General features: G+C 34.7%; 1 protein-coding gene across 15 annotated transcripts in view; it reads left to right on the top strand.

Moving 5' to 3' along the window:
- The window catches only part of FSD1L (fibronectin type III and SPRY domain containing 1 like), a 90,235-nt gene extending 80,160 nt beyond the window's left edge, over nucleotides 1-10,075 (top strand). For 11 of the 15 annotated variants that reach the window (XM_074016943.1, XM_074016940.1, XM_074016938.1 and 8 more), the window contains one exon: nucleotides 3,980-6,734. In XM_074016943.1, the coding sequence (XP_073873044.1) occupies nucleotides 3,980-4,105 (126 nt within the window). In that variant the 3' untranslated portion in view covers nucleotides 4,106-6,734. Of the gene's footprint in view, nucleotides 1-3,979 lie in introns of all 15 variants that reach the window. The other 4 variants (XM_045373568.3, XM_045373565.3, XM_045373564.3 and 1 more) reach the window with 1 other exon arrangement.
- The last annotated feature ends 5,752 nt before the right edge of the window (nucleotides 10,076-15,827 follow it).

The raw sequence follows: 15,827 nt of genomic DNA, 5'->3' as shown, positions 1-15,827 counted from the left end.
TGATTGGAGTTGCTAGATCATATGGTGTATGTATAATCAACTGTAAAACTGCCGGTTTTCCGAAATGGTTGGTTATGCTAATTTACAACTAGCAGTATGTGAGAATTTTAGTTCCTTCAAATCCTTGTCAACACTTGGTATTTAAAAAAAATGTATGCCCTTCTAGTGGATGATATATTACATTGTGGTTTTAATTTTCATTTCCTTGATTACTAGTGCTGTTGAGTACCTTTTTATATATTTGTTGACTATTTGGGTATATTCTTTTGTGAACTGGCTATTCAGATCTTTTGCTTGTATTTCTATTAGGTTGTCTTCCTGTTTCTTATGGGTTAATTTGTAGGATCTTCTTCACTCTGGCTTTCCTTTTTCCTTATTGGTATCATTTGATAAAAGTTAATTTTGTTCAGTTTATCAATTTTTTCATTTACAGTTAGCACTTTTTGTGTTCTGTTTAAGAAATCAGTATGCACCCCCAAGGTCATGAAAATATTCTTGTCTTCTAAAAGCTTTACCTTGTACATTTAGATATAGACTGCATTTACAATGCAAGTACAATGTAGGATTGATGTGTTTGGTATGAAGTAAGGATCTAGATACGTTATTTAATTCCCCGTGGATATCCAGTTATTCCAGGACCATTTACTGACAAAATCATAGTGCACTGTCATCTTTGTACAATATTAGATTACTGTCTTTATGTGCTATGCTGAATATATGTATGCACACCACATAGCAATTACTTCCTATATAACTGCAGGTCTACTCAATTTCAGGCTGAAAGGAAACATTTATGTTTCTCCGCACAAAATGAAACATGGTTTTGAATTTATTTATTTAAGCAAATGTTACTGCTTTTTCCAACTCTTAACCTTCTGCAGTTTTTCATAGGTTAGGTTCCTGTAGGGAGTTCTGGGATCCAGTTAAAGTTACCATTACTTTGGCTAGAACTTTCCTTAAATTTGGGGGCTAACCTCTGTAAATCAAGATGGTATATTTCAAATGCAAACTTGGAATATTTTGCATGTATGTTCTTCTGTCATCACCCCTAACTGTAACTTGTCAACTATAAGGAGAAAGTTTTCAGAGTATGAGTGGGTTGAAAATACAGTGCTTTTAAATCTCATTATCTGTAATAATTATTCCAGATACTTTAATCTCTTAAGTTTAAAACAATGCTAATAACCAGGACACCTATTTTTATATTAAAAGTAAGTTATTAGTGACTAAAGTTATTGCTCATGGAAACATAAAGATATTAGAAGGGTTGTTTCTTTATCCTTTTTTTTTTTAAACTTTGTACAAATCTCTGCCTTATTATGCATTTTTGGCTATTTTTCCAAACTGGTCCGTCAAGGATGAATTGTTTACCATGTGGAATGCAGAAAACTTTTTTCCAAGTCTTAGGTGTGCTTTTATAAAGAGTAGATTTACTTTTAATTTGAATCTATCTCATGTATGTATGTGCTGAGTTTATTGTTTTATATTCCAAATAATACTCTAATTATATTAGTGTCATAAGATACTGCAAGAAATTATTTTAAACTTGTTAAAAAAAATTTTCCTTCATTGAAGGCTTGCTTTTATTAACTACGTTAATGCCTGTTAAATGTTTTGTGTACAAGATTAATTTTTAAGTCAGTTTTATTGAATTTATAGTATGGTGCAGTTCTGTGGGTTTTAGCAAATGCCTACAGTTGTATAATCACCACCATAATCAAGATATAGAACATTTCCATCACCCTAGAAAATTCCTTTATGTTCTTTATAGTGGACCCTTCCACACAACCAGCCCTAGCTATCAGTAACCAGTTCGTAGGCCCTGTAGTTGTGCCTTTTCCAGAACATCATATAAATAGAATTGTTTGGTATGTAGCCTTTTGATTCCGTACCATGCTGCATTTGAAATTCATCCATGTTGTTGTGGTGTCAGTATTCTCCTCTTTTTCATTGCTGAGTAGTGTTTCATATATGTATGTGTCACAGTTTATTCATTCATTTACCAGTTGAAAGACACTTGGGTTTTTCCCAGTTTTGGGCAGTTATGAATAAAATCACTATAAACATTTACACACGGGATTTTCCCTTGTGTAAATACCTAAGAGCAGTAATACAGTTGCTGTATCACATTGAAAGTCTATGTTTAACTTCATAGGGAACTTCCAAAATGTTTTCCAAAGTGGCTGTACCATTTTTTGCCTTCCTATCAGTGATATGAGAATTGGTCATATCCTTGCCATTATTTGGTATCACCAGATTTTTGTTGTTGTTAAGCCATTTTAATAGGTGTGTAGTGGTATGTCATTGTGTTTTTATTTGTACTTTCCTAATGACAAATGATGTTTCATGTGCTTATTTGCCATTCATATAATTTATTTCAAGTATCTGTTAAAATTTTTTGCTTACTTTTAAGGACTTGTTTTCTTATTTTTTTTATATTTTACTTTATTTTTAAGACAGGGTCGTGCTGTGTCACCCAGGCTAGAGTACAGTGGTGCGATCACAGCTCACTGCAGTCACAACTGCCTGGGCTCAAGTGATCCTCCGACGTTAGCCTGGGATTACAGGTGCCCACCACCACACCCGGCTATTTAAAAAATGTTTCTTGTGCAGATGGAGTTTTGCCATGTTGCCCAGGCTGGTCTCGAAGTCCTGGGCTCAAATGATCTGCCAGCCTTGGCCCCCCAAAGTCCTGGGATTGCAGGCATGAGCCACCGCACCTGGCCTGGTTTTCCTATTTTTAAGAGTTCTTTGTACAGTTTGGATGTGAATCCTTTATCAGATATATGCTTTGCAAATATTTTCTCCTGGTTTATGGTTTGCATTTTCATTTTCTGAACATTTCAAAGAGAAGTTTTTCATTTTGACATGAAGTCCAATTTAGTAATTTTTTTCCCTATTATGGGTAATGCTTTGCCTAACTCAAGGTCACAAAGGTTTTATGTTTTCTTCTTGATTTCCCTTTGCATCTTCATGCTAGATATTTTGAGTAAATATTTTTCTAAATCATTTAAATAATTCCCAAAAAATAATATAGTAGTTTTATAATCAGAAAGTTGCTTTGTATTTTGGGAGTTATCATTACTGTGCCTGATAGTTTTGGAAATTTATAATGTTAATTATATAATTACAAATTTCACAGTTCTGTAGATTCTTTAGTACAATAATCTAGTTACTTAGTAGATACTGAACACTTAAGGATATAATTGAAGGTGATGATACTTAACTTCTGGAATTTCCCTTGCTTTAAGCTTGTGTCTATTATTAATTCATACCTGGTAGTTGATGATAGTGTCAATGATCCATATTTTCATATTTTAATTCTTTTGACTGTGTCCCAAATCTTATTTCTCACTCTATTGAATCATAGCTGCTCTGTTCACAAGCAAAGCAGTTTTAACTTTCACAAAGTCATTCACATTTATGATAAGTAATAGAACATGGGAAGTGCATCTGGATATTGGGATTTGTATTTTTGTCAGGAGTCCTTCTTAATTATAAAAGAGTTCTTACTGTTAACACAGTAGGGAAGAAAACTGGATTTTACTGTTAATAGAGGGGTGTTAGATTTTTATAATCTCAGGCCATATCTCATTATCAAAACCAAAAGCATAACTGGGAAGTAAGTTGGTGCTTTGTATGCTTCCCTTGGTTGTGAAAGTTAGCATCAGTAATGACAGGTAATATCTTTTGCCTAGATTAAGCCAATTAAGTTTCTCAATTTCTGCAGCCCTGAGTTCCCTCTCTTGGGTGCAACTTCAGTTGGTTCTGCTACCACCAAGACCTCCTCTGGCCTCTGTGGTTCTAAAATAATTCTGATTTAGTCTTTCCATTTCCCCTCAGCTGAAATACGGTGGTTATCTGTTTGAGAATGATTGATGTTCATATGTGTGACATTTTACCTTTGAAATAGAAATGTAAAAATCACTGAAGTTCTAATCTGATTTGAAATCTGACAGGTTTTTTTGTCTTTTCTTAGGTATGGTGTGGTGGACTTTCTTTGAGTACTGGGATGCAGGTTCCAAGTGCTGTGAGAACCCTTCAGAAAAGTGAAAATGGAATGACTGGTTCGGCTAGTAGCCTGAACAATATTGTTACTCAATAGTGTCTACTCAGAATACGTTTACCCTCCCTCTTGATTGGGTGGCCTTTTCTGTGCAGTTATTAATCACAGGAATTTGTGAGTAGTGAAAATCAGGTTTGCTGTGTTCTGCTTTGAGGCCTGGAATCTGTTATCATTAAACACCTAGTTCGAAGCATTTGCAGGAACCTACTGTACAGTATCATAGAAGCAAGCAGATACCAAGCAAAAAACTGATGATTGAAGAGTAAATGGGGGAAAAGGCAGTGTTTAATTAACATAAAAACTCATTTTTGTATTTCTTGGATTACTTTGACTCTTTTAATGTTTAACTACATATAGTAACCCTAAGGCCTGGGGAGAAAAGCTTTTAAATCTTGCCTTCTTTCTTCTGTATTTTGTCTTTTTAAAATCTCATTACTATCTATTATTTAGTTCTAACACAGAAGCTTTAAAAATACATAGTCATCTAAGGTTTTCTAAAAATTGAAATCATATGTTGGGAATGATAAAAAGGTTTTCAAATGGTTTATTTTTCCTCTTTTATAAATAAGTTTTACAAAATTATCCTCTTTTGTTTATTGACTAGGTTGTATATAATTTTCTTTTTTCCAAAATACTGTGATAAGAAATTTCTTGACACAACAGCTTAAAATCACCCAAATTTCAGTTTTTTACCTAGTGCACTAACAATGGCAAGGGGGGTATTCTTTATATGTTGCCTTGTTTAACTACAGTTCTTTTCATTCCATCACTTTACGTGATGGGTAAGAGTTTTAAAGCCTTATATTTTTTGATTTTGTTGTCTAGTTTAATCCTACCTTTAATAGTTGTGTTTGGTAAAATTCCCACTTGAATGTGGCACTGATAATAATTATGCTGATTTTTAACATCTCTAATAGGAATGAAAGTTTATTAAAGTTACACAGAAGACTGAAAAACATATATCACTTAATTTTTATCTAAGAAGGATAGGTTATAAAGGAGGTACCCAAATACTCAAATAATGTATATATTCTTTTTCATAACATATGGAATGCTTTAAGCAATTGTTTTGGAAAAAATCTGAGTATCTTTGACTTAATTGGCACATGAGTTTTTCAAGCAGCCATTCATTCAGAGGTTTGTTTACTCTCAGTCCTTTTGCTACATTCACTTTCTTTTTAAAGAAATGTTAATTATTATAAAAATTGACATAAATGTCTTTCCCAAACTTGGGGTAAAACCCATGGTTAAGTGGAACATAACTATTCTTAAAAAGTCAATTATAATTTGTAACTCACATCCTTTGAGCTAAACTAAGTTAAAATTACAGTATTTAATAATTTCTTGGGCATTTTTAAGAGGTCTGAATTTGTATTTTTCTTAATTTTTGAAACTTTTCATTTCTCTTGTTGACTTTTTTTCATTCTCATTTAAAATATATTGTGTTATGATAACCAACCTTCTTCCAAGGAGTGACCATTACGGCCTACATTTGAGTTGCTTTCTACATAAAGACCTGTGTAATAGTGTTAATAACAGCTCATTCTCTCTAAAAATTCACTGCTGATAGGATATTTTGTTCCCTTGATAAAACAAATGTAAATGAGGAATTTTATTTGAATTGGAATATTGTTTTTCCAGAGGACGTTCATATCTGCACTATTATCTGATGACATGTTGGTAACTTTAAAGACTGCAAGGCAATTTAGAGAATGAGTAAGCCAATAGATAGTCTTTTGATTCTCCAAAGAAATATAATTTTGGTTTTTGTTCCTCAGAGAGGAACAAAATTTTGAAAGAAAGAAATTTTCAGATGTTCTGTTCACTACAGAGGGCCTATTCCAGGATCTAAATAAATGGGAATTTATAATTCCCTTCATAGACTCAAACCTGAAAGCAGAAATTTTTAGTAGTTGAGTTGCTTTAAGTGAATTTTAGCAAATATGACACAGAAAAGGTCAGATGCTGTTGTATAAAATTTTTTATTACTGTGTCTTATATAATTCTTTCTTCTTATTAATTCAGTGCCTTTTTCCTCTAAGCATACTCTTGGTCCATGCCCCATGCAGTGTCAACTGATGTTTAAGCTACAGAGCATTGCTACAGTGGTGAGGGCCCTCTGTTGCAGGGGCATGGGGAAAAGCATATATGAATCAGGGGCTGGAGGAGTGTACATGATTCTCGTGTTCATGTCGTCATTTGAAACTCTTCACATAAAATTTTCTAATATTCATTTGGAAAACCTCTCCGCTGGAGAGGTTTCATCTCTGAGAGGTTTTGTAGTAATAGTGTAAGTTCAGTAAATCCAGAGTACAAATTCTCATCACATGTATTACTTGATATTAAATTTTGCAATTATTACTTCAAAATAAGAATCTGAGGATTTCTTCTTACTGGCCTTCTTAAAGGTCTCTAAAATTAAAGAACAAAATGTGTTTTTTTGTTTAAGATGTTTTTAGTTTATTTGTTGTTAAGTTAAACTGGAGAAAGCATCATCCTCATTTTCAAACTGAAAACTAATCAAATATAGTGCCTATTTAGTCTCAAAATAAGGTAACTATTAACTTGATTATAATATATAATATTCTTATTGACATTTGAATTTTAAAATGTTGAGCTCTTGCTCAATTTAATACATTGGAAAAAGTATTAAATCCTTTGAAACATCTTTTGTTGCTTACTTAGTTTTTGTTTCCACAGGTCAAACATGATTGCTTCCTATAAAAGAAATGCATGAGAGGTTGACTATAATGGATATATCACAGGTGTAAAACAGTTGTTTTATAAAAACATGCATTTAGTATGGTTTTAGCAACTGAATTCCAAACCAGTTTTATTAAGCTGGATATAGAAATGAAGGAGCTGCCTTAAGCACTTTAGAAAAAGAATTTTTTTACAATTCATTTTGACTCTCATGGCTGACCATGTCACATTATGTCTTTAAATTTTGGTAAATATGTAGATACTAAGCATTAATAACTAATGCACTCAGAAATTTAATACACAGCAATTCTTTGAATGTTCCAGGTGTAGGTAAACTAATTGAAAGTATTAAGGACATGCCTGTCTATACATGGGTTTCATTGATGGCATCTGTATCATCTTGACAAATCGTGAACTGCTGCTGTATAGCTAGACTTTGCATATTTACTCTGTTCTGCAAACAGTAATTTTCCCCTGTGTTATGAAAAGAGACATATTGGCTTGCTTTAATTTACTTATTTATGAAATTAAAGCATGAATAATATGTGTAATTTGAATTTTTTGTGACTGATCCTTGGCAGTATAAATGATAAAAGTAAATGTAATGGAATCTTTTAATTAGGCTAAGATACACTATTTCATAACTTACGTAGAATGATTAATTTTTATCTATATACTTTGTCCATAAAATTATAATTGTTTATGTAATTTTATTGTTTCTTATGGAAACAATTGGAAAAGTATATGGAAAATGATTATTTCAAATAATATTTATTTAAAGAGGAAAGTGTAGACGTCTTACTATAAAATATGTGATTCCAGGCTTAAGAAATTGATTATATTTTTAAAAAATTATTTTTTTAAAAATGTAATTTGTTTTTAAAAGATCAGTCTCCATTCATTGACTAATTGATACAGCAAATATTTGAGTGTTCTTATGGCAGTAAAAATGTGATTACTTTATATGTACATTAACCAAAACCAGTGAAGTTTGATGGACTGTGCGTATAGTTTTGCAGCTTTTGAGTAGTGTGACAGAGTTTGCCTCTTAAAAATGTTTTGCTAATAAGTCAGAAGTTTAAAATGTGTTGTAGTTTGCTAAAAAAAAAATCAAATTAACTGCATATTAAATGGTTCACTTTTATATAGTCACATGTAATGGGTCTGAAAAAGTTTCTTCTTTGATTTTGTAGTTACTCTAGATACATTCTTTTAGGGAAGTGTATGGTCAACATAAATTTACTCAATATACAGATAACCACAAAGTTGTTATTTTTAACCAAAATATACATTTCATAATGTTGACAGTGGAGTATTATAAGAGATCATGAATGTTTCCTTAATTATCACGGCAAGATTACCTCACGTTCAGTATAGTTTAGTTTTGTGTGTATCTTACAGTATGCATGTTCTGCAATTATTTGTGATCCTGATATGTCACATATAATAGCTTTGTTACCTGGAGTATTTGATAAACCGAAGCAGTCTAAGCATTTCGAATTAGTTGGAGTTTAAATGGATTACATTTGGTGTATGTTGTCTTCATTGAAAAGATATTGTTGGATATGCCATATCAAAGTTAGCATTGACTTATAAATAAATACCAGAATTTGCCAGAGTACACTTTTCTCTTCACATGACTCAATTATTAAATAAAAGAAGATTTGTTATTTCTGGGTCAATATAAGCTACTGACTTCTGATGCATAATCAATTAAGATATGTGAGTTTAAACTGGTATCTTTTCTTAGTGGTACCCATTCAATGTAAGCTGATCCATGGGAATGGACATGTAGAGGATTTCACAGTATGTAGAGCAGAAGGCAGGTGAATGTGTTTGCTTTGGCTTGGAGCTTATTAAGTTTTGACTAGGGTTAAAATAAGTCAAATAGTAAGTGGTAAAACACATTTTTGTTAGTATTGGAACTTTTTGGAGAACATAAGGACTATGAGAATGCATAACTTTTTTTTTTTTTTTAACATTTCCTTTATATCTAAGGTACCAAAGCACTGAGTCTAATTTACCTATTAAGGGAGACTCTTTAAAATCAACTTTATAACTAATTCATACTATAAGACAGATAATAGCTAAAATTTTGGAATAATTTATATTAAAAGCCACAAGTCTTAAAAATCCCTGGATGTGATATAAAAAGGATCTTGGCTTCTTTTTTGAAGTATTTAAAATTAATCACCTTAGCTCTACCATATACTAGATCTGTGACCGCTACATAAATTGTTTATCATCTTTGGGTCTCTATTGCCTTATTTATAAAATAAGTGTAAGTTGTTCAGCCTACCTCACAGGGCTGTTGTGAGGAAATACAATGAAATGGAGTATATGAACTTGCTTCAGCAACAGCAAAGTGCTATGTAAATGTAAAGTGTTCTTTTTAGCTAATAATGGATTTAAGTGTTTGGATAATTCTAGATGCATTTACTTTGATAAAGTGTGTGCTTAAAGTGGTATCACCAGTGATTTCAAACATGATTTTAAAAAAATCAAAGAAAACCCCAATTAAAATGCTCTTTAATATTCATTTAATTTGTGCATGACTTGTGGCCTTTTTATATTTTCTCAAGCCTATTACTCTAGAGCTGTAAAAGCTCTTTTCACAGCATTGGTGTGTCAGTGTAGAATAGTGGCATAAATAAATGAATTAAGCTACATTTCCATGCAGGCATTTGCACTTTGAAGTTTGGGCTGCCCAGTGCCACATGCAAAGAGTGAATTTGGTCTAAACAGTTCTTTCCAAACAACCAAATGACTGGGCAGTTTGTTGTCACTGGATAAATGATATAAAATGTAACCACTGAACATTTGACAACTTTGTTGCATTGTCATTTTTTTAAAAAGATGAAGCATTTCAAAATCTTGTTAACCTGGATATCTCTTGGTATCTCTCCTGACATACTTGTTTTGCTTTAAATTGGATTAAATGGTTTACAGGTTACCTGAATCTACAGATTTAGTATGTCTATTATCTGGACATGGTTTTGCTATGCAGTTGTGATAATAAAAATTCTAATTCCTCAGGTTTGGCCTTTAAGTTATGGCTGAAGACCTTTAATGAACTACAAATGATGTACTCAGTGCTGCACAATAGTGTTTTAAGAAGCACATGGCCTCATTTTCCTTAGAAACAAGACAAAGTCTTTTTAAAATGTGTTTTTTTTCCACTTTAAAATAGGGTATTCAAAGTGGAGTAACTTGCATTTTGAAATGATTTTGTGTTCTGTATAGAATGTCCCAGTTAAGATTTTACAGAAGCACCTGGAATATCTCATTAAAAATTTAAAAACTCTTTTCCTGCTCTCTTTTGCTTCATTGTTTGATTTTATTAACTTTTATTTAAGTATAAATACAATATGCTGTTGGGGAAGAGAATATAAAAAAAGTCATAGTTCCTTTGCCTAAAAAGCTTAACATTTTAGAGCACTACTGTTCAACAGAATTTTATGCAATTATGAAAAGTTATTTGTGCAGTCCAATACAGTAGTGACTGGCCATAGGCAGCTACTGAGCCCTTTATATGTGGCTACATAGAGTTGCATATTGCTAGTAGCCACTGTTTTGAACAGTGTACCTACAGATGGAAAATGAAACATGCTATGTAAGTAAGTATAATGTAACTTAAGAATTTGGTTTCTTTGGATCTTGCCACATGTTGGGTTACATTTTGGTAGATGGTAAGGTAACTAAGAGTCAGAATCAGAACCTAAACCTTTTAAAAATCCTTTTTCTAACTTGAAAACAGTTTAGAAGAAAAAAAATCAGTGAGACTGGAACTCCTATAACTAAGAAGTTATGTAAGAAGAATGAAAGGAGACTGGATAGTCTTGAGTCACAGGAAGAAGAATGGACTAAGATTGATCGAGAAACCACTGTAGAAGATGGAGAGTGAATGGGTGCAGCATTTCTGGAGAACAGTTTTAGCAATATTAAGATTTTTAAATGCACATACTCCTTAATTTCCTTTATAAGTATTTCTCTTACATATGTACTCACAAAAAAAGCCAATGTTAATTGCAGCATTACCATAGCTAATAGTAGCAACCTAGTTATTAATTGAAGACCTACAAATTTGGATGACCTTGGAGGTAAATTCCTTTTCCTTTTTTGATAGCAAGGTACAGAACTGGTTCAAAAGGCCTAAGTTGCCTCAGCAAAGGAATGTGATAACAATTTTTAAGGCTCCCTTTTCTAACTTGCTGCAACAGCAAACTACCATTATTAAGTAGTGATCTAGCTATTACATATTCTGCACATTCCCCTCCCCAATAAATGTTATAAATATATAGACCATTATGACAATTGGCTTAATTAGAGCCTTTTCCTTGGTATACCAGTTCAATTGTGCCTGGCTGGGAGTTCTGTGGCATAAGAGCTCAGGATATTATGTGCACTCTACTTTTCTGTCCAAGCTTTTCCTTATACACTTACACTGCATGGTATTTGTATTTATTTATTTATTTTTGCACAAGGTCAGCACAACAGCAGATGGTTGGATTGTGGTATTTCCATGTGATCCTACACAGCTGTTAAAGGATATGCTGTTAATGGAAGTGCGTTCATGATATGATTAAACAGAAAAAAGTCATCCAGCAATATATAGAGTACGATATATTATAGAGTACAATATATAGATTTGTATATATAGAGTACAATATATAGAGTACGATATGCATACACGCACCGGTGTGTGCATGCACTTATACTTGGGTAAGAGGGGACCCTGACCTGATACCCACACACTCTTGCTGTGCTTCTCTTCGTGGGATGAAAAATTGAGGAGCCAAGGGATTATGCCTACTTGAATGCATGTTTCTTTACCCACTTCTATACTATGTTATTGAAATAGTCTTTCATTGTCTGAGATAACACGTGGAGTTCTTGTCCTACCTCCAAGACGATTATGGAGCACGGACAGAGGTGAGGTTAGAGCGAAAGGGTGAAAGAAGAAAGCTCTCTGCCAGCAGAGAGGGGATCCCGAATGGTCATACCCACCATGAGCCTGGGGTCCAGGGTTTTTATGGACGAAGGGGAAGGAATGTGCTTATTCCGCGGGCTGTCTTGGAGAATGCGTGACGGCTTGGCCCGGGGCCAGTCAGGAGGTGAAATGATGATTCATAGATGCTGCTTAGCTTGGCCCAGGACCTATCAGAAGCTGAAGTGAAAGTCTGGCCGAGGACCAATTGGGCTAAGGTGGACATCGCAGCTGTACTAATAGTCCTAACAAAGGAAAGTAGAGCGCCCACCGGAACCTATCAGAGCCCACTGTGCCCGTGCCTACAAAAGGAGAAGAAACTTTTCCTGGGAACCTGCTGACTATACAAAGGACAAAGGCATTTCTATGCCAGGCCTTGTTCCCTTATCTGAGTGAGCTGGAGGTTTGTGTAAGTTTTTATCCAAATGGGCCGTAGGTTTTTCCATCTGTGCAGTCGTGGGCATGTCTCCAGGCCCAACATCCTGTGCTAGTTCCCTTATTGGTGCCTGCAGCTTTTTTCCCAGGCTGCTTTTTATGTTATCCGGGATGAGGCACTGACCCATGGGCCAGGGGCTCTCCAGGACCCTTCTCTTGTTACCTACCTAAGGCAAGCTAACTAACAGGATCCCCACACTCTTGCTGTGTCTCTGTCTGTGGGATGAAAAATTGAAGAGCCAAGGGATGCCTACTTGGAATCCATGTTCCTTTACCCACAGAATTCTATACTATGTTATCAGCCAGGACCCCAGAATTCCTTGCCTCATCAGCCTGAAGCTTGCCCCCAGGATATGTGCAGCCCTTTTGTCCAAGTCCATCCTGACAAAAGACTACTACAGATGTATATACCCCGATGGCTGGCAGTTTGTGGGAAGTACAGATGAAGCTTGGATGTGCAGACTGAGTTGTCCACATGCATGCCTGATAGGCCCCTCTGGCAGGCTTAAGCTAGAAGTAAAAAGAGACCCAGGGGATCAGGGAAGGGCAGGCCAACCCTAATGTCACTTTCTAGTACACGTCTGAAGAATCTGTGAATTGCATATTTGAACCTAGATTTCTGTTCCTTGAGAAGAAATACGTGTTAAAGTAGAAGAGTATAACATTTTATTTGTTGGTTAACGCTCAGCTATTTAGACACTGAAAATGTGTCAGGGTTGGCTTTCATTTGTATTCTTGGCCCAGACCCTACAAATGTTAGGAGTGGGCCAGGATCCTTGCTTGTGTGCACAGCTGAGTGGTTTATAGAACATGAATATTTACTTGTAAGAGAGGCTGTTTTTATGCATCCTTGTACCCCCCATCTTTCAACTGTATTTGCTAACCAGGTTAAAGTATACTGACTGACGTTTGCCATGAGCTGAGGGCTCACATCTGACCTTTCAGTATGCTTGATAAGTAACACTGCTACCCATTGAGTTGTATATTTACAATATTTACAACTATATATATATATATTTACAATATATACAACAATATTTACAACTCAGTTATGTTTGTTCCGAAACCTGCTTATGCAGGTGGTAGTCACTGTTGTAGTCATATAAGTATGTAAACCAATTATATAAATATATAAACCAATATAAATATGAAATGAGTATGAAAAGATACTTATAAGTAGGGGAACCATTAGAGATGAAGAGTTTAAAAAGTTGCCAAATTAGTTGTGGCCAAAATAATTGTGAGTGATAGGGGAAGATCTGTTTTTAAAAAATTCCAGGACTTCAAATTCATATTCCTTCACTTGTATCTTTAAGTTCCTGGTCCATTTTACAGAAACAGAAACTAGAAATGATGGATGATGCATTATTTCTATGGTGTTCTAAGAAAAACAAGTGAGATACTCTAATCAGTTGGTCCATACTTAAAATGAACTTAGTTCAAATCAGAAGATTGGCCATTGTAATCCTCTACTGAAACTGCCTTTTTAAAAAGGTTTATTCAGAACTAGATTTGTTATACACTTGAAAAATATTTACTTCTAAGAACCTGATAATTTTTCCCTTTTCCTGTTACTTTTAATTATAATTTCCAAATATACAGAAAAGTAGAAAGCCAGTGCTTTGTGCTCATCACCTAATCAATTGTGAACATTTTGCCATGTTTGTGCCATCTATTTTGTTTTAAAATGTCACCTGTAAGTATGCTATATGCATCAATGATGGTTTTTTTAAAAAGAGCCACATTCTGTTAACATTCTTAGCAAAATTAACAGTAATTCTGTACTATTATCTAATGGATCAGTCCATACTAAAATTTCAGTTGTCTCAAAAATAGCTTTTTACAGTTAACTTGTTCAAATCAGCATCCAGACAGGGTCCACACATTGTACTTCTTTATATCTCTTAAATCTTTGATTTTGTAGTAGTTCCCTCTGCTTTTAAATGCCATTGATTAAAAAACTGAGAAATTTGTCTTGTAGAATGTCTCGTTTTCTGAATTTAGCTAGTTGCTTCTCTATATCCTGTGTTAGATCGAGAGTCTGAGTAAATGCAGGTTCAATTTTTAGGCAAGAATCCTTCACAGGTGTGGCTGTGTACTTTCTGTCACATCAGGAAGTACATAATCTATGCTTTTCCCAAACTCAGTGAGATGAAGATGAGTGGGTTCAGGTGGTGCCAGTCTATTATTAAAGTTCCCCATCAACCTTTCACCTTAATTTTATCTATTGATGTTGCTCTTTCTATTATTTTATTAGGAGTTGCAAAATCGTGATTGTTTTATCATTCTCCATTTATTAGCTGGAATTCTTACAAGTATTTTGGTTACACTGCAATTCAGTTCGTACAAGAAGGGCAGGATAAATGCTTGATGTTTTCCCTTTATCAAGTTTTAGAATATTTAATCTTCAACCTGGCAACTTTCAATCACGACTGAATTTTATTTTTTAAAGAGTCATTATAAACTCAGGAATTTTTATATTTGATGTGTTTCAATCCATAGCAGGTATGTGATGCTCATTTTTTCCCATGTCCCATCACATTAGCACCTGTGTTAATGATGCCATTAAGCTTTGATAACTTCCTTCGTCTTGGTGTAACCTTCCACTTTTTTTTTATTAACCTACTGAGTACCTACCAGTTCTGAGTGCGTTGGATAAGAGGACTTCTACAGTAAGCTTGTATGTACGTAGGAAATTTCTGGAAGGAAAAACAAAAAGTTGGTAAAAGTGATAACCTCTATGAAGTGAGGAAGACTTTTTCATCCTTTTCTTTCTGTATTGATAGAATTAAAAACAAAGCTTAGAAAACACATATATGATAGGGGTATTTTCCATCTTGTAGAAATAAATTACAATTACGGTAACTGGTTTAGTGATTTATGGTTTTCAAAAATTTATAACAAGATTAATATCTGAGCCTTAACAACAATCTTTTGGATTACACCGTTAAAGAACCTAGGTGGGAGGATCGCTTGAGGCCAGGAGTTCGAGACCAGCCTTGGCAAGATGGTGAGGACGCTCCCCTCCCCCCGCCCCGCCTCGCTAGCCCCCAAAGTCTCTACAAAAAAAGAAAAGAAAAAAGTTAAAGAATCAGGTCCAAAATTGTATCCAGCCTTAAACTGGAGGGCAACAGGCCGCTGGATCTTTAATGTCATAACGGCACCTCAACTTCATGAGCAATAGTGAACGCAGCTGCTAGTTCCCACTCTATCCCCTATCTCTACTAATTGTATCCAAACCAACTTCAGGGAGTTATGCTGAATCCCTCTAGCAAAGCACACGCACTAAAAAATCACTCGTTTATCAGAAGTTCACATTTAATGGGCTTGGAAAACAGCTCAGCTGCTGCTGCCTCCAGTTCATCGTCCGCTTTCGAAAGCGTTTGAGAACTTAAACTCTCAGACTGCCTCAGTGCGCTGCTGTAGTTGTTAATTAGGCAAGAGATAAAAGAGGGCTTTGGCTAAGTGGCTAGATTATAAAAGTGAGGAACCGCTAGGGCTCAGTGAACTTCTGGCTGTGAGGATGCGACAAGAGTCATAGTCACGCCGAGGCTGTTGCTGGACCGCAGGAACCTCCCAGCAGGAACCAAGCGAGCCTCCGCGGCTCAGCACTTGACGGCCGCTTTTGCAGCGGTT

The sequence above is a fragment of the Macaca fascicularis genome, chromosome 15, assembly GCF_037993035.2.
Source record: "Macaca fascicularis isolate 582-1 chromosome 15, T2T-MFA8v1.1".
Lineage (NCBI taxonomy): Eukaryota > Metazoa > Chordata > Mammalia > Primates > Cercopithecidae > Macaca > Macaca fascicularis.
This window is presented reverse-complemented; position numbering and strand designations above follow the sequence as displayed.